Raw genomic sequence first — 19917 nt, forward strand, 5'->3', positions numbered from 1 at the left:
AGTCCCGATGAAGAGAAGGGGAAACCATTCGAGGACAAAACATGTCAGAGCTTAGTTAATGAGCAGCAAAGCATGCAAATTAAATACCGCTGTTTATACATATAGATCATTGGTTTGCATAGTACTTTTTAGGGGCGGTGACAGGCAAACAGTTGTGTGTTAATGAAAGAAATGGTCAATTGATCCTTTAACAGATTTTTAAAATGAAAGAGTAACCAAACCTACCAGTACAATTTCCCCCCCATTAAGATCGTAACAAATGTTTAACCAATCTAAACTGTCTCCAGTATATCAAGATCTGAGAAGGCTGCTGGGACACAGAAAACATGAGAGGAATGCAAATACTGGATGACCAGTATTCTTTCTGTAGGATAGGCATTTCCAGTGCAGCACTTACTTAGTATATTTGGAAATTCCGGATACCAGCAAAATCATCCTGTACCCTAGAAAAATGATTTCCAAATAAATAATACTAAAAACCAACAAAAGTTTGAACTAACCAGAAAGCAACACAGGAGTTCCAGCCTCCATCAGGTCACTACGTCTGCCTTTGAAGCGAAGTTCATTCCCCGCCCCGCTTCCCAAATAATGTTGTTTTTAATCCATGCAACTATTCGGGGTGGGAAAAAATATGCCTCATATTGTAATGCAACCCACTGTCCTAAATTACGCAGCATAACCGTGGGAAGACAGCTGCCCTTGCCTTCTCCAGACCCTTCTACTCTGCTCCAGCCCTACACAGGCGGCAATGCTTTGGGGCGTCTGTGATCAGCTGTTCCGAGCTCTGGCGGGCAGCCCGCTCTCAGTCACTTCTTATTTCCACACTTAGAGGAATGATTCTCTTTTTCAGAGCAGCTAGCTGTTGATTCTCGGCTTGTGAAACACCTTCCTCGAGGTTAAGGCAATTTTTATTCCATGCCAAGAGGCAGAAGAGAGGGGCCTAGAAGTCCCTCGCAAGCAATCACATCAGGAAAGAGCGCCGCTCTGTTACACCTACTGTGCAGAAAGGAAAGAGCCACGCATGCGCGTTGGGGTTGTTTTTCACAAAGCTCTTCTTAAAGTGAGCTGGCAGCGAGCAAGCGCTCGTCTTTGTACCGAGACCGTAGAGCTGGAGAGCAGCATCTAGCGTTGTTACTTTTTAAGCAATCCCAATGAAGCGCTTGTAGAGAACACACTGATCCTGCCTGCAATCTTTTTCGCAGGGCAGAGAAATTGATCAGTGTCAAGGAAAGATCACATTTTTATATGAGATCTTGACTTTTCTTCCCCCTTTTTTTCTTACAGTATATTTTTATAGACTTTGTTATTAAAAAAAAATACAACATGGTGCTGGGGAAGGTGAAGAGTTTGACAATAAGCTTTGACTGTCTTAATGACAGCAATGTCCCCGTCTATTCAAGCGGGGACACAGTCTCAGGAAGGGTGAATTTAGAAGTTACTGGGGAAATTAGAGTCAAATCGCTTAAAATCCATGCAAGAGGACATGCAAAAGTACGCTGGACTGAATCGAGAAATGCTGGATCCAATACTGCCTACACACAGAATTACACCGAAGAAGTAGAATATTTCAACCACAAGGATGTCTTGATTGGGCACGAAAGAGGTAAGGCTGAATCTGAATCAATTGCTCTAACATGATATTTGAACCGTTTTCGCTGTCAAATGGCATGTCTCTCACTTGATTACTGCAGTCTGGAAAATTATGCATCGCGATCCCAAGCACATTTCCTTAAAAGCAAGTCCTACAGGATGCAATGGGACTTAACTCCCTAGTAAGGGTGTTTAGGATCGCAGCCATAGATGTATAACTATGCATAATATGGAAGAGACTGGAACCGCTTGTGCACTTTAGCTGTGAAAATATGGGGCATCTGCAAAGTGTTTCCAGAGTAGACTTTCTCCCACTCTGAGACCTTTTCATGGACACATCGAGTTTACAAGGATTTAAAAATGAATTGGTTTTAGTGAAAGGCGTGCTTTTGCAACCTGCCTACAAAAAAAACCCCAACAACCTCAAGACAACAGCTAAGAAAAAATAGTTCGGAGGTTTATTTATGCCAGGCTGGACTCTCGAGCTAGTAAGTGATGGCTAGAGAATTGTTAGTAGATAAAGGGCTCCCTGCGGTTTATTTTGACACTTGCTTTCAGCACCCCACGTGCAGATCCGCATAGCCTTTTTCTCTTGAAAGCTCAGAAAAGTTGCTACGTTCACTATATTCTTTTCTAATCCTTCTGGTTAGTAAGAGCGATGCAGAGTTACTATGGGAGAGAGAGAAAACCCCAATTAGACGAATCTATTATTGAATCAAAGCATTTTTAAGTTGCGGAGTTCTGAAATCTCTGTGGTCTGCTGTGTCAGTATGGGAAATCTGCAAATGGAGAGTAAATTTTAGGTAGCAATTTCAGTTGCCGAGGGTCAAAACGATCTTTAGATTCTTAATCTGTTGTTTAAATGGTGCCAATGTGGAAGTATATGAGACTCTAAGGTTGTTTTTCTGAAGTTTCCACCCTTTGTTAGAAGCGGTTCAATCCTGTTTGGGACCGGTACTGACGAGAGGGAGGGGGTGCTCCTTCTCCTCACAGCAGATTGGTTACACGCGTCAGGTGGTGGCGATGACTTAATTCCTAGCACAAGAAAATGTTAAAACTGGTTATGTAATTTTAGCTTGCTTTTTCGCTTATATATTCTTGAAGATGCTGTAGATACTGCAGATATGGGAAGAATTAGCCATGAACGTCAAGGCTTCGGGGTTGTTATATTTCTAAATCAGCCAGAAAGTTACACAGTATGTTATCCTGCTTCCAACTCACTGGCTGCATTTTATGCTAGCATGCAGTGCAAGGATGGTATTAGAAAGGTGGAAAAATGCTTGCATACGTTCATCATAGCAATAAGTTATTTTAGTTCCTAGGGTTACCTAAATTTGCGTTCTAAATCTCTCGCCTCCGGAACGAATGTGCAAAGTCCATTCATTTTGTTTGATTCATTATTTGAGGAATGCAGGTGAAAGACTAAAATAAGCCAATATAATAAGCATTATTTGAGGAATGCAGGTGAAAGACTAAAATAAGCCAATATAATAAGCAGCCACCCTTTGGGGCAAACAGAATTGAGCTTGCACCTGAACTGTGGCTGCAGTCTTTTTTTTTTTTTTTGGGGGGGGGGGGAGGCGACTAAGCTCCGCAAGACTCGACTGCTTGAGATAAGACCATGCCGAACGATTTTTAGCACTAAAAAGATCTGGCCGAGTCTTTGCCTTCTCTGAGCGGGCTGAGCCTATTCACCTATACTGTAACCCGCAAGTCAAATAGGCAAAGGAGTTTCAATGATTTCGCTGGGAAGGCAGGCAGGCACTTCTCAGCCTAGCATGCTCACAAAAGCCACGCCCATCGCTCAGCAGTCATTGGCCTGGTGCCGTTTGTTAGCCTGTTGCTAAGGGCAATGCCAGCCCTTGATTGGAAGGAGGCGGGCGGTGGGTGAGCTCATAGGGTAAGGGGGAGATTAAGCAGCCAGTTCTAGTTCCTGAATCCCTCCAGTGCTCAGCGGGCAGCGTGCGTCTCTGTAGGGAGCGCATTTCATAATGCCGCCTTTTGGGGTCTTGACTTTCTCCGCCTTGTTCCTGCCTCATCTAGCGCCGGGTGGCAGCGCTTGCAGAGTAGTCTATTTCTAGACCGAATAAGCGTGACCTTCTTTGAGGTTCTGGCCACAATGTGCAAAAGACTCGTTTCCTGCAGCACCAGCTGTTGCATCCTCAACTAGACGTCAGTGTTTTACGCAGCCAGCGTCTACCAGCGCGAACTGGGTTGCAGCAGATCGCTCCCGCTTGGCATCAGAGAGATAACGAGGCTTGTGGGGGGCGGCGCCTTGGGGGTGTCGAACGCCCGCCGCAAGCACATCTACTTGCTTGCGGGTTTCCCATGCAGTTCAGTGGGTCGTGCTCTCGAACATGTAGAGGATTGCCGCATATTCCCGAGACCCGGGATAGAACATTACCCAGGGAGAGGGGCGAGTTGGTAACCACTATTAGCAGAGCCCAATTTTACCCAACTAGGAAGCAGTTATTGAGTGGGACTTGCTCCCAAGTAAGTGCAAAGGATTGTAGTCTACATCCGGTACCGCAGGTTTAGGGGGAATGATTCACATGTAGGTTCCACCGGCTTGATGGAAATCTAGATGTGCGCACCGTTACGTACAACGGAAAAGTCAGGTTGCGGCGGAGGGGGCGCTTTCCTCCCGAGCAGTTGTTGGGAAGTCCAGTGTAACCGCAGCGTGGCTAAAGGGAAGCTTGGCGCTTCCATATATGGAAAAAGTGGGACGTAATTGAAATAAGGAAAACGTAGCACTGTGCTGGAATTGCACTTTAAAAGCCTGACATACGGAGGCTGTGGAACTGGTTAGCCCTATGCCTGCAAACCGGCAAGACCGGCGCGCACCCTAAAAGATGCAGATGCTTTCAAACGCCTCGGTTTAGTTCCGTGTCCTTTGCAAGAGGGGTGGGGGGCAGACAATATTGGCAGCGTCTTTATAGTAGATCTTCGCATCAGCTGCCCAAAATAAAAGTTGATGTAAATCCTCTGGTGTGGGCTTGACTTCTCACCTCTTAACTGCTTTCTCCGGGTCCAGCAGTGGCTGGACCTTAGTGACTCTCGGAAGCACGGGGGTGGTTTGCAGGAGAGGTGCTTCCTCCATTCCTACCAAATATTTCTACTCCCTTTCCCCACCGCCGTGTTTTGGTGAAGTGTAGCAAATGGCCAGTGCCTTTTGTTGCATTTCGACTGGCCAGCCAAAAAAGCGATGGCCAAAGGATGCCTGCCACTCGGGAGACCGGAAGCCGAAGGCAAAGGAGCGGCTTTTCTGTTTTCCCCTCCCCTACTCCGCCCACGACCAGCATGTTCAGTTGAGCCGCTGAGCAAATACGCTGGCTGGGGCGAGAGATGTATACTGTATGCATATGAGCGGCTGGCTGGGGATCTGCTCGCGCCGGTTTAGGCCGGTCCTCTCCTGCTCGAGTCTAGTCTGTGATTGACAGCTCAGCACTTGTTTACCACAGCTTCGCTGCTGCTCCTATTGCTGGGGCTGAGGGGAAACTGCTGAGCTGGCAGAAAGAAAGGGAAGGGGAACGAGGCGCGGAGAAAAATTAAAAAAAGATTTAAAAAATAAAACAGAATAAAATCCCACTCTTCCTTTCTCCTTCCTTGCCAACTCCCCATACACATGATCGTGTTCCATTTCTTTTTAAAAAGACTATAAAAAGACTTGGCAGTGATGCAGTGGTTGCACACCTACTGGCACTCAGAAATCTACCTCGCAGATCAGGGTAGATAAGTGGGGAGAGGATTGCCAACAATGGGATTTTTTATGGGGGTGAAGTGAGCATACAAGCATCAAGCCCTCTTGTAATACAGTTATTGGGGTTTCACTTCTCAGATTTGACCCCTTCTGCCTGTTTAAATGCAAGGGCACACCATATCTATGGGGATAGCTAATCTGTATGTTCAAAATTCATTGTATTCATTATTACACTCTTTAGAATACATTGTTTAGCTCTGGAATTGTCTCCTTTGAGGATGTTGCTAATTGTATAGAATCAAGTAACTTGCCCCATCTTAATTGATAATTTTGAAATGCCCTTCACAGCACAAGGAAGTTTTATACTGAAGTAAAAAATCTTCATCCTAAGTAAACTGCATTGGTTTCAGTAGTATACATATTAAATAAAGTGCTGCAACTAAATAAAGAATATAATGAGATTGTTTAAAAATAAATCTAGTATGAAAACATATTGGGAATAGCAGTTAAAAGACATCCCCAAATAATAAACCCTTGTCCTTGACCATATAACCTAAATTGGGGGGGCGGGGAGACAACAAAGAAAAGGATGAAGGACAGAGACAAGGTTGACTGGGATGAATACTAGACACTGAATTTAGAAATCTAGAAAGAACTGTTACAGATTTGGATAAAATGATTAACCACAGTCCAGCATTAAGGTCACTGGAACAACACAAATGAGGATGTGGCATGCAGTTTGACCACCCCTTTATTAACCCTGTGTTGGTCCCATTTGCTGTGTAAAAATATGATGATATGTGTATAATATTTGCAGGTGGAATAGCATATTGGGTTTTTCCCTCCTAGATGATGACAATTCTGAAGAAGGTCTCCACATCATTCATTCAGGACGGCATGAATATGCATTCAGCTTTGAGCTTCCACAGACGTGAGTATATTCTTGGTGCTGTGTGACAGCATATTGACAGCAAATCCATAGATGGAAAGTTAATACATTAAGAAATGGAGGCAAGGAGAGAAAAAACCCTTTTCAATGGTCACAGAGATTGCACTAGAACATGCTACAGGGGGGCATCTTCCCATTAAACTGTTAAAAAGAGGTTTGCTTTTATTCAACTTATGGGACATTACAGTCAACTATTGCCCTCCTGTTAATCATGCCCTTTGAAAATCTGTTGCCCTGGTAGAATATTTCATTTGATCAGTTCTGTGACCTATTTTGCTCCTTACAAATGGAATGAATTGATCATTAGTCCTTTGAGTTGCTGGCATAGCTCGCTCTACTGAATGGAGGTTGCACAGAGCTATGTAGCTGATGCTTAAAGTTGAACATGTTGAAACATATCTGCCAGGAAGGAATAAATCAGAACAAAAATGGGATGGAACGAGTACTGAAGATAAAGCAAATGGCAATGGCTCAACATTTGTAAAACAGTGATTATATACAAAATCTGACAAAGAAGGAGATTGAATTAGGCAGATAGATGGGAGGAGACGAGCTGTATTAGGTCAGTGGAAAGTGAAGACAACCTTCACACTTATAAAAGCCATAATACAGATACATTCCAAAAACAGGACATAAAATGTGGAGCAGATTTGAAAGTATGATGAGGATTATTAACTCAAATAAAAAAAAGAGTCAGAAAACTGAAACTGATTAAATATACACAATGCTTTTAAGTATTATTATTATATATATGAGAGTAAATCAGGAGAAGCAGAATGTGAATAAAGGAGACTAAGGAAAACAGAATTTGGAAAGAGGGCAATTTTAAATAAAGTCACAATGGCTGAAGTACCTTGCTTGACTCCAGTGTGTCATCGCATATTTAAAGCACAGACACAGCCTTATTCTGAGTGTCTGTGGTTTTGGTGAACTTCACAAGTGCTCAGCTTCCTGTTTGATTGCTTCCCAAAGAGGCAATATGATTGATTTGCAGTTTATTTTGAAAGCTCTGTTTGTGGACTTTTATGTGTAACAGAATGAACCTAAATACTCCACAGACTAGCCTTTTAGAGGTTACTCACGGGAAGCAGAAAACTGTTAACTGATGAGCCTTGTGGGGGGGGGGGGAATCTAGAGGGTCTGCCTGAAACTAAAGTGGAATTTACAGATCAGTTTATAGAAATGTGACAGTCAAACCAAGAGAAGAAAAATTGGTAATCTTCATTGTCCTATGTTCTAGTAAGGGGATGGGATTAATGATAAAGTATCAATACCATCCACTGAAATTTTGATAGTTTTTTTTTAAATGAGTGTGTTTCTTAGAGACACAATTATGACAGCTGAATAACGTATGAAACCAGTAAGTCTGTATCATTTAAATTCTAGTCTACTAGGTGCATTCATAATGCCAAGGATCATAAAAGACATTTTTCTGGCTTAAACAGAGTTGTTTGCTTTCACTGAAAGTCCATGGTACAGAAAAGCTGCCTTTTTTGTCTAAAGATACTGAAGGGCAGCTTTATTTTCAAAAGCCCATGAGAATAAAAGGGTTAGATAAAAGAATTTTGTATGCCTAAACTCTTGTTCATGTCTATAACCTATTACTGTGAAGAAGTCAGATATCATAGGAACTGAAGGAGATCTCTCACAGGTGTTGGCTCTGACCTTCCAAAGCCCTCTAAAAAGGAATAGTCTTGCTGACATCAATATGTCCATATATAGAAACTGGGCCCTTCTGCAGGTCAACTATTTTAAAGCACTTGGTTGGCCTCATCTTGTTTTATACTTTGCTTGTTGGCTGTTTCCAGATTTTAAAAGTGACCTCTTCTAAGATGAATGGATCTCTTAGCCTTATTCTTGTCCTAATCAAGCTGGATCATTTGGATTTTAGCCTGTTTAGTTTCTCTCAGTGGGACTAAATGGTGTAAATCAAGCAGTTCAGCTTGACTGGGCTATGAGTTGGGTTAATGTATCCTTGTAGCATATCACAGTGCAAATCCAGAACAAATATGGTCATCTTCTGTAGATCTGCTGAGTGAATCATTTTTAACTACAGAGATATTTCTCCCAAACTAATTGAACATAAAAATCCTGCAAACAAATTATGCTTGATTATATATTATGATGCATTAACAGTACAGTACAATATTATTACTCAGACTGAGTGTATATTTACATTAAACGAAAAGGAGATAAAAGACTTATTCAGTTTTGACATTTGTGTCCTGCACAGACCACTTGCTACCTCATTTGAAGGCAGACATGGCAGTGTGCGTTATTGGGTGAAAGCAGAATTGCACAGGCCTTGGCTTCTACCAGTAAAATTAAAGAAGGAATTTACAGTCTTTGAACATATAGATATCAACACTCCTTCATTACTGGTAAGAATTGTCAGAATTACTCATTATTTGTTTTTGAAATAAAACAATAGCAAAACATGGTCCCTGAAATATCAAAACATGTGATAATAATTGTTAAGTACAATGAAATATTTAAAGTATAACAATATAATGACCTAGCAACCAGAAAGTGGTAGCATATTGTATAATTACTTAATCAAGTATTTTTGCGATGCTTGTTCTAACAAATAATGTATTATAACTGTTCTAGAAACATAACTTACTTCTATATAGAACAGTTCTATTTCTCTTGAAAAAAATTAAATTGAGAATTTCACAGCTTTACAAAGCAAAATGTAAGCAAATTGTACTGCAGTGCATTATTTATTATTATGATAATTTGTCTATCAAGTGGGGAGAAATGATCATAGTTCTGTATGCTATAATAAAATTTTATTTTGATAATTAAGCATTCAAGTTTTCATACAATTCTTTCAATCTGACCTAAAACTATTTTTTCACTCTTGGTTATTTATTTAAAAAACAGAACATGTTACAAAAAGTCCATTGAAACAGGGTTCTTCTATAAACACCTAGAAAGTCATGTTATTTGGGTAGTAGCATCTAAAATCTACCCAAATCCAATATAATATTTCTATATATTTTTTTGTGATAATGGCCCTAACTTTCATTTCATGTAGGACAAAAAGGATATCATTGGGAATGATTTTAACCCCCATTGATGTCAGCAGGGTGATCCCATTGATTTTGATGTGTGTAAAATTGCACATGTTAGTAGGGTCAGGAGCAGTCCTAAAAGAAGGAAGTATCAGTACACAAGCAAAAATGCCATATGAGAGGTCATTTTAGAAAACACATAAGTACTCAGTGGGACCTTACTAAGTGTTTTGGTGGTAATACACGGAAACTGTCCCATTGAAGTGAATAATATTTGTGTTTGGAATTGAGGTGTAAGGCTTCAATCCAGCTGTCTGATTTAACAGTTCAAAATAAATTCAGTAGGTATAAAGCTGCAATCCTAAACTTCACTCTTTGGAAGATAAATAGAAAAGATTTATTTCCACCTAACACTCTCATATTCTAAGAAGATAGATCAGGATTGATAGCCATATTAGTCTGTCTGTAGCAATTTGAAAGGACTAAGAACCCAGTAGCATCTTAAAGACTAACAAAAGTTGTGGTTGGTTATGAGCTTTTGTGAGTTTCTGCTCACTTCTTCATATATCAAAGTGAGCAGTGACTCACAAAAGCTTGTACACTATCACAAATTTTGTTAGTCTTTAAGGACTTTTGCTTTTCTCATATTTCACTAATTGCAGTGAAATTTATTCCCAAGTAACATTGGTCGCAATTCTACAAACACTGTCCTGGAACTGAGCCTTAATGAATAAAATGGGACTTTCTTCTGTACAGATGTGTTTAAGATTGCTCCCTACAGATAGGATTGCAACCATGGAGCCTGAAATCTCCCTGTATATAGCATCCCTGTATCCCTGTATACATAGGATTGCTGGTCCTGGAAGCAGGTCCGTTGGAGCTCTGTGGGATTTAATTCATACAAATGTGCATTGACTTGGACTATACATTTGTTTACAGTTTCCTAAATTTGTGTAAAACCAGGAACATCTATGTAATTAAGCTGTCAGATAATCCATTGCCATTCTTTCCTGTTCAGACAAATATTCTTGTTCTCATTGGAAGCAAATAAACATGGTTAGGATCAGTCTGTCTGTAGGACTCAGTTGTTAGTCCTATTAATTCAGTGGGATTAAGCCTAAATTAAAGTAATACTGATTTTATAAAAGTAATGCACAGATTATAGGGAAAGCTGTTAAATTGCCCTAGAAGATTGTTTCCTTCTTTTAGATTGATTTTGAAGAAGGATTAATGGAGAACTCATGCATTTCATTTGAACAAATTATTTGATCTCTGTAAAAGAAAGACAGTCTTGAATCTAGAGGTATCACTGTTCTGTGATATAAGGTCCGTTTCAGATATTGGCTGTCTTCTGTATTGTAGTTGTAAAGCAATTGCCAATTCTTGTTTCATTGTCGATTACTGATAGCCCAGCAACACAATCCTAAACAGAGTTACACCCTACTAAATCAATGGGCTTAGAAGGGTGTTGCTGCTTATGATTGCACTTTTCAAGTATACTAGTAGGATCAGCTGTGGGGGGCAACTAGTGGGGGGGGGACTTCAGCAACTATAGTTCCAACCTTTCATGACAACAGATATCTCTTTTACAAGATGCTTTCTGTTTTCATGCCTATGATGACCTTTGCTAAAGATGCTACAGTTGGAATGTATCTGTTGAAAAACTGTAGAGCAGTGTAATTTTGTACTGAACTAAAAATGTAATTGTAAGTATATCTGTCTTGTTTTTCTTTCAGTCACCCCAAGCAGGCACAAAAGAAAAGACTCTGTGTTGCTGGTTTTGTACCTCAGGCCCAATATCCTTAAGTGCCAAAATCGAAAGGAAGGGCTACACCCCAGGTATGTAATATAAGTTCTCATGGAAGAGTTTCTTGTTTAACAACGAAGCAGCATTGTGGGAGTTCTGAATTAAGCAAAACAGAAAGCCTGTGACTGCTAGTTAATCGCCACGTTACCATTACGTCTGAATAAGCTACATTTAGTTTATATATTAAGCCTCAGATATGGGATCATTCCTCTTCTTTGCAATTAGTGTGAGTTTTGCCACTGTGTAGCCTGCAATACAGTTACAACAAACCACCATAGTCTCGTTGATGCTGGTACTTTTACCATTGGGCCTACTAGATGTTCTTACCATTATCCAGTTTAGTAAGGGTAATGTAACTAAACAGTGGGGTGCCGCAGGGCTCGGTACTGGGTCCCATGCTCTTTAACTTGTTCATAAATGATTTAGAGTTGGGAGTGAGCAGTGAAGTGGCCAAGTTTGCGGATGACACTAAATTGTTCAGGGTGGTGAGAACCAGAGAGGATTGTGAGGAACTCCAAAGGGATCTGTTGAGGCTGGGTGAGTGGGCAGTCAACGTGGCAGATGCTGTTCAGTGTGGCCAAGTGCAAAGTAATGCACATTGGGGCCAAGAATCCCAGCTACAAATACAAGTTGATGGGGTGAGAACTGGCAGAGACTGACCAAGAGAAAGATCTTGGGGTCGTGGTAGATAACTCACTGAAAATGTCAAGCGTGAAAAAGTGAGCGTTTGCAATAAAAAAGGCCAGCGCCATGCTGGGAATTATTAGGAAGGGAATTGAAAACAAATCAGCCAGTATCATAATGCCTCTGTATAAATCGATGGTGCGGTCTCATTTGGAGTACTGTGTGCAGTTCTGGTCGCCGCACCTCAAAAAGGGTATTATAGCATTGGAGAAAGTTCAGAAAAGGGCAACTAGAATGATTAAAGGGCTAGAACACTTTCCCTATGAAGAAAGGTTGAAACGCTTGGGACTCTTTAGCTTGGAGAAACGTCGACTGCGGGGTGACATGATAGAGGTTTACAAGATAATGCATGGGATGGAGAAAGTAGAGAAAGAAGTACTTTTCTCCCTTTCTCACAATACAAGAACTTGTGGGCATTCGATGAAATTGCTGAGCAGCCAGGTTAAAACGGATAAAAGGAAGTACTTCTTCACCCAAAGGGTGATTAACATGTGGAATTCACTGCCACAGGAGGTGGTGGAGGCCACAAGCATGGGCACCTTCAAGAGGGGTTTAGATAAAAATATGGAGCAGAGGTCCATCAGTGGCTGTTAGCCACAGTGTGTGTGTGTGTGTGTGTGTGTGTGTGTGTGTGTGTATATATAAATTTTTTGGCCACTGTGTGACACAGAGTGTTGGACTGGATAGGCCATTGGCCTGATCCAACATGGCTTCTCTTATGTTCTTATAATATCTGAATTGTGGGATGTGTTCTCCTGTTTCCATCTAACATGTCTATTCTACTGCTTTATTCAAGGTGAATCAATTCAGATCTTTGCAGAAATTGAAAACTGCTCTTCCCGGATGGTGGTGCCAAAGGCTGCCATTTATCAAACACAGGCATTCTATGCCAAAGGAAAAATGAAGGAAGTAAAGCAACTTGTTGCCAACCTGCGAGGGGAGTCCCTGTCATCAGGGAAGACAGAAACCTGGAATGGCAAACAGCTGAAAATTCCACCTGTTTCCCCATCAATCCTTGATTGTAGTATAATCCGTGTGGAATATTCTCTAATGGTAAGAACTGTGTTTGTCTTTTTGATGTTGCATTCACAAGTACTAATTTTCTTAATGGGCTTAACAGCCTTTTTGATTTATATTTTAATCATTTGTTTTTAACTCCTAGGTATATGTGGATATTCCAGGTGCAATGGATTTGTTCCTTAACTTACCACTTGTCATTGGTACCATACCATTACACCCATTTGGCAGCAGAACATCAAGTGTGAGCAGCCAATGTAGCATGAATATGAATTGGCTTGGTCTGACCCTGCCTGAAAGACCTGAAGGTACTTTGACAATACGGTGTTATTTAGCGCCAGTGTGTTTCTGCAGGCTAGTTATTCTATTAGTATTTTATTCAAACCTAAATAATCCACTGGCAGTACTAGAGGAATTATCCACTGGGGCTTTCCATAGTGTCATTTATTCTGATAGGAAGAGCACTGGCTTGTTTTCTCTTGAAAAAAGAGTAAAATAAGCACCCCAAAATTTATCTGGTTATATAGATTTCTATTTGCGAACAACCCACTGATATTTGCACAGATTTTTCCTTGTACTATCATCTTGTAGTCCCAAAGGGTTGTTGGGGAGGGAGGGAGGGGGGAAATCATTTCTTGAATTATTTTGTTGCTTGTCATCAAAAGAAGGATGTGACATTCAGATGGATCCAGCCATCCTCCAAGTAGCTTTTCTCCAACTTAAGTAGCTCTTTGGCCAATGGAAGAGCTATGCAAGTCAAAAGAAGGCTCATTGGATTGCAGAAGGCCTTCATACTTTTCAAAAGCGAAAGTGGGGTATAAATATTTGAACAAAAAAAATTTTACTCAGTGGAGTGATAGGATAGAGGCACAAACAGACTCTTTCTTTGAAAACTGTAATCTTACCCCCAGAATAAAGTAGAGGAAGGAGGAAATGGAGCTCCTGGATGTAGGCAAACAGTTACCCTTGAAATGCTCCACTGAATGCTTCTAATTTCCTACCTAGAGAGCTGATAGAAAGTATGTGTGCAGGTAGATGTATCATGTCCAGGCATGGTGGTAAACTTTACATTCCAGTCATAAATGGTGCAAACTGTCCATTATATTTAAAAATTCTAGCTGGTTATCTTTTCTTATATTTGTAATGTTATGTATCTTACATTTGTCCTGTTATGTATCTTGACATGCATTGTTCAAACTGCATGTTATTTTGTCTTCAGCACCTCCTAGCTATGCAGAAGTGGTCACTGAGGAGCAAAGACAGTCCAGCCTAGCACCTGTAGCTGCTTGTGATGACTTTGAAAGAGCACTTCAAGGGCCACTGTTCGCCTACATCCAGGAGTTCCGTTTCCTGCCTCCTCCACTTTATTCTGAGGTAAGATTACATTTTTCAAAGAAAGAGCCTGTTTGGGATGACTTTTCTCCCATGATATATTCTAGAAAAGATTATGAACAGCTGATGGAAATGTGACAACATCCACGGGAGTATGGCAAATAAGGACACTCCTCTTCCACTTTCCCCCCTAGGATTGTGCGTTCAGTTTTTGCTGGTTTCAAGCTCTAATTTGTATTTAGTATTAGTATTGAGTGTGGTGCACATGTAACGCTAAACTTGGTTAGCTCTGAAAATAGGAGGTGGGGATGATGGGGGGAATAATATGCAAGCCATCCCGATTTGCGAAGAAAAATAGATGAGGCTGCATTATGTTTTGACTAGATTAAAGCTGTTTTGATTCCTTAGTTGCTTTTTTGCAAATGAGAGACAGTGGAGCAAGAGTCTAGATTTCTTTTTTTAGAAAGCCAGTTTGGTATAGTGGTTAAGTGTGCAGACTCTTATCTGGGAGAACCGGGGTTTGATTCCTTGCTCCTCCACTTGCAGCTGCTGGAAATGGCCTCGGGTCAGCCATAGCTCTTGCAGAGCTGTCCTTGAAAGGGCAACTTCTGGGAGGTCTCTCTCAGCCCCACCTACCTCATAGGGTGTCTCTGTTGTGGTGGGGGGGTAGGAAGGTAAAGGAGATTGTAAGCCACTCTGAAACTCTGAGATTCAGAGTGGAGGGCGGGATATAAATCCAATAACAACTTCTTACTTCCACTGCTTCCCCTTCCCTGTTTGTCTTTGATTTCTTCCTTTGGTCAGGTGCTTTTTTCTGTACCCATGACAAAACTGTATAGCGCATGACATTGGCTGCCTTTACTGCAGCAGTGTTCTTTAGACATTTTCCTTTTGAGTACCACTTCCACCAGTTTGAACTTCTGAAACTTTGCTTTCTGGAAAGCAATTTTGCTTTCAGGAATGGTTTAGCAGGAGCCCCCTTCCCGGTGACCATGTGTGATCATGAAGCCACTGTAGTGTCCTTCAAATAGTTTGGCCCTATCCTGTAAAAAAAATTAGTCTTCCATATATTAACTAATATTATTAAAGTTGCTCAGATTGTTTCATAACAGTTAACTAACTATATCTGGTACCTGTACTTATGGGAGAGGAAATCTTATTGAAATCAGTAAGACTTCAAAATAAACATAGTCAAGATGAGAGAATTTTGTTTTGTTTTTTACTTAGCAGAAGTCTGTTATGGTACTAGTAAATAATGCTTTAAATGCCTGTCAGCAATTTTTTCTAACTAGCTCAGTGTCTAGCCATACATTCGCCATTATATCATCTAAGACCTCATCACTATAGCATGCAGTTGCATTGCAATCCAAATGCTGTTAAAACCATTAAATGGAGCTCAGCTGTTTTAATTCAGTTGAAGTCAATGCAATGATGTCTTCTGATAAATTTTCACAATCAGCAGTCTTGCATACCTTAGTTCAGGGGTGGCCAGTGGTAGCTCTCCAGATGTTTTTTGCCTACAACTCCCATCAGCCCCAGCCAGCATGGCCAATGGCTGGGGCTGATGGGAGTTGTAGGCAAAAAACATCTGGAGAGCTACCATTGGCCACACCTGCCTTAGTTGGAGAATGACTTGTTTTTAAGAACATTATTTAGCGGGCAGCTCACCCTTAGATTAGATACATGTGGCTATAATAGTACACACATGTATCTGCTTATGTGGTTCTCTGGATTGTCACATACAAAGGATGCCAGCAAAACACCTTGTAAATAGACAGACATGTAAAATACTTAAATCGACCACTTGCATTTTAGATGTTTTCAGGCTCTTTTAATTTGAAACACATTGTAAATGAGCAAGTCCTCATTAACTAGGAATGCCATAAAATTTTTCTAAAAATGAGTTCTACCCAGACAAATGCAAGCATTAATGCAAACAGTTTTTCTCATTCATCTTCCATTTCCAGTGCTTGTTTCTTGCTCTTTATTTTTCAGAACAGTAGTAGTAAAAAATGTCTTGCTTTCTCTCATACAGATTGACCCAAACCCAGACCAGCCCTCAGATGACAGGCCATCCTGCCCTTCTCGTTGAAGGAATGCCTAATAAGAAGAACTGACTGGGGTCTGAATTGCATTTTGCCGTGTTGAGGATAAAGGCATCCTGTTGGAGACACATGTTGAAAGGAAGTTCTTGCCTAAAAGAAAAGGCGAAATAACAAAACAACCTGTGATTATGCTTTCAAAGCCTACGGCAACATCATAGGACTGCTCTTCATGCTTGAAGACCTGAGCTTTCCCTCCCTGTCCTATCTTGGCACATACTAAGAGCAGCCTTAATAGCCTACACTCATGTGTCAAAACACTCACCGTGTTGCAAGAGGGATGACTTCCTCTTTTGTTTTGAAAATTTGCACATGCTCGATGCTTATGTTGTGCGGTTCAGTGTCACTACAGCTTTTTCTCATTTACGTTGGGACTGTTGTTACCCCCTTCTAACTTGTTTGTGGTCCGCACAACAAGGAGCAAAAGAAAGCTTTGAAAACTTTATGTTGACAAATGCACTGACTTTTTTTATTTAGAAAACAAACAAACAATATAGCCTGGACTTTTCTTGCATATGCACATGCTCCAAACTGTCCCAGTAAGACTGATCCGCGTATCACCTCTTCAGCTTGGATACTATTGTGGATTGATTACAAACATCAAATGCCTTCAAGCCAATCCTTGCTGTATGTTTTGCAGCCTACTGTAGTAGATAAGCAACAGATATGGAGGGGGGAGGGAAATAACAGAAGGAAACTAATAGGAGTCTTCTTCAAGATTGTATACCTTCTTGATTCCTTTTAAGAATTTGTTGCCTTTCTACTATTACCACAAACAAGAATTTTGTTACAGACTGCCTAAAATCACTTAATCTCAGGTGAACTCATCACTTGCCAAAATGTTGAAATGCTATTTGTGTTTATTGTTTATGTTGCACTGTTAAGTATTTTTCCTTCTGTTTTGGTTTGGTTGGAAAGGGGGCTTGGAAAAGGGACATGCACAAAAGAATCCATCCTCATTTCTTATTATCTTTTTGGAACATGAGACACAATTAAGAAAAGTTTTGTTGTTACAATGTTCAAAAAAGCCACAGGATGTAGCAACCAACATAACAGTCAAGAATTACTGGAGAAAAGCTGTGCATGATTCATGTAGTGATTATCAGAAGGTTTCCCAGATAGGTGGGTGGAGAAATAAATTTATTTTTATACATAGTTATTCCACAACCACAGATTTTGTACTAAACAATTTGTAGTGAAATTTGAAGATATGTAAAGTTGGAATCTTCACTAAGAAGGACAGTATATTTTCAAAGAAAATAAGAAGGTTGTTTTTAGGAAAGGTCTCCTGGTGTTTCCTGCTCAGATTACTTTCTCTCCAAGACTGAAGAACTGTAGGGGGAAAATTAGTAAAGAAAACACCTACAAAGTAAAAAGGCTGCCCTGGATATAATAAAATCAGTTGCCAGAGATAGTAGGCAAAGGGCTGCTTTCCTTATGTAATTCAGATATATGAAAGCAAATTCACAAGATTTTCAGCTGATTGTTGACTGGGCATTGACTAACTTGCCTTAAGTACAAAGGATCAGCTGTGGAGTGATAGGTATGGAGGCACCTTTTGACACACTAATATGTCACCATCCATTTTTGCACAAGTATATTCTCAAGAAAGAAATGTGCAGCTGATTTTTTACCAGAAGCAGCCATCTTGATGGCTAAGTGCAGAATTACATTATAACTACTGGGTTGTTTAATTTCAAGCATTATAACCAATCTGGTTTATAGGTTGCTTTGCTGAGGTGGAAACTCAACAGATTTAAGTTCCATCTTGCAACTGAGGCTTCATAACAAATAGGATAGGCTTTTCCATAAGTGGCCTTCAAGAAAACATGGGCAACAAGTCATGTTTGAACAATAACAGGGTGAAAAATACAGTATAAAAAGAGTCACGTTTTAAGTGATTCAGTTAGAGAGTTTGGCCTTCAGCAAGCAAATTTAGTATACTGGATAATAAGGAAACTGAGTGATGACCTTTTTAAAAATCATACTAAATGTTTTTGTGGATGTCCCTCTTCTGTAGAGGATAAAAATATGCTGAAGGGATAGTGGCATAAAAGGGCATTTGGTGGTTTTATTCTTTTTTTTTCTTTGCTGTTTTTGTTTTAACCATTTAGGGAACAATTGCTGTTAAGCATAGCATTACATTCATCATGATACAATGGAAGTTTCCATATGAAGCAGGATTGACCAATATTGTCGTAATTGGCACTGAATCACATCGACTTGTGATCAGTTTTAAAGTTGTAGACACTATTAATTAAATTGTTCTTACAACCCCCCCCCCCTTCTTTTGTGGCATTACTGTTTATCTTGGATTTCATAAAATATTGGTCAATTTCTGAACGCTGTAAAATATGAGGTTCAGAGCTGTAGTCCAGTATTCAAAATAATCTCCTACTCTTATTTTGAATTTGGGAAAAATAAGTAAAATCCAAAATGTTAGAGAAACAAGTGCAATATTTAATGTTTGCTTTATAGATTATATTCAATGGCTGTTTGTATTATATTTTTCTTTTTTATTTCCTTTTTTTTAGTTTGGTGCTGAATTTGTCCTTGTAGACTCTGTTTCAAGAAAACGACACGTGGAAAACAATTTAATTTTTTCTATTGCTCTTCCTTGTTGATAATAAAATCTTTTTTTTTACAAAAAACGCAACCTATTATTTGAGGAATAGAGAAGTAAAAGGTAACAGACAGACTTCTAAGCAGTTTTCTAATGGATTTAGACTGGTATACCTCTTCTTAGGATAGTACTGTAGCTGTCTTAAAGTTGTATGGGCATTAGCTCTTCCCTCTGGATGAATTGCATGCATGTAGAGAGATTTCTATAAGGCAAATGTTTTCCCCAACCCTATGCTTGCGTTGATAGCATGCTAGGCTATTATGAGATGTGGGAGGTTTCTGTGTATGCAGTCATGTTGTTCCCCCCTGCCCCAGCCTTTCCCCTCTGTATGATTTAAGAAATATAGAATATTGCAGAGGAATTGGGGAGGGTGACTGTTATGTCCTGTAGCAGGCCTTCCACTGTGCATCTTCTACACTACATTAAAGTCCTAGTAGGAATGAGATGAGTTGAGTGACTTGTTTAATAGTGAAGTTTAATCAGAAATGCATCATTATTACATGTTTTGCAAGCTAGAGCAGGAAGCAGTTTTAGGACACTCAGAAATTTAATTCCAAATTTGTAAACTTTTTTTTTCAAATCTGTTGGAAGTTGTCACAAAATTTGAAATATTTGACAGGCTTCTAACAAATCAACACAGTTTCTATGATGTTTCTACTAAATGTACAAGGTGCTGAGCTAAAATACACCCATGAATTCTTGCTCAGGATCTGAAAATGTCACTCCCAAGGATTTTAATATAGTGAGATCTTTTCTACAACATCAGCCATGAGGGATAAATCTGTAATTTTCAGACTGAATGCTGAGATTATCAACTTTTTGTCAATTCCCAAGGGATTCAAAGAAGGATGTGAAACTGCCTCTAGGTTCCAGAACCTCTGTGCTCTTTGTCCAAAAACATTATTATTATTATTATTATTATTATTATTATTATTATTATTAATTAATTTATATCCCGCCCTTCCCAACAAGTGGCTCAGGGCGGCTCACAGCATAAATTTCCACATAATAACATTTAAACATAAAACAGTTAAAATTAATTAATACATTTAAAATTATAAAATTTTAAAATTATAAGACATTTAAAACATTTAAA

At 39.9% G+C, this 19917-nt stretch overlaps 1 protein-coding gene across 2 annotated transcripts; it reads left to right on the forward strand.

Annotated features, from left to right (window-relative positions):
- Window positions 1-1034: 1034 nt before the first annotated feature.
- Window positions 1035-18472, forward strand: ARRDC3 (arrestin domain containing 3). Of its 2 annotated transcripts, XM_060235695.1 has the most exons (8): window positions 1035-1603; window positions 6140-6221; window positions 8473-8620; window positions 10993-11095; window positions 12544-12800; window positions 12910-13072; window positions 13984-14138; window positions 16132-18472. In XM_060235695.1, the coding sequence occupies exons 1-8, from the start codon at window positions 1324-1326 to the stop codon at window positions 16186-16188; spliced, it is 1245 nt and encodes a 414-aa protein (XP_060091678.1). In that variant the 5' UTR covers window positions 1035-1323; the 3' UTR covers window positions 16189-18472. The 2 variants fall into 2 exon arrangements, with proteins under 2 accessions (XP_060091678.1, XP_060091679.1); XM_060235696.1 differs by lacking the exons at window positions 1035-1603; window positions 8473-8620 and having other exon boundaries at window positions 6201-6221.
- The last annotated feature ends 1445 nt before the right edge of the window (window positions 18473-19917 follow it).

Source organism: Heteronotia binoei, chromosome 4 (genome assembly GCF_032191835.1).
Source record: "Heteronotia binoei isolate CCM8104 ecotype False Entrance Well chromosome 4, APGP_CSIRO_Hbin_v1, whole genome shotgun sequence".
Classification (NCBI taxonomy): Eukaryota; Metazoa; Chordata; class Lepidosauria; order Squamata; family Gekkonidae; genus Heteronotia; species Heteronotia binoei.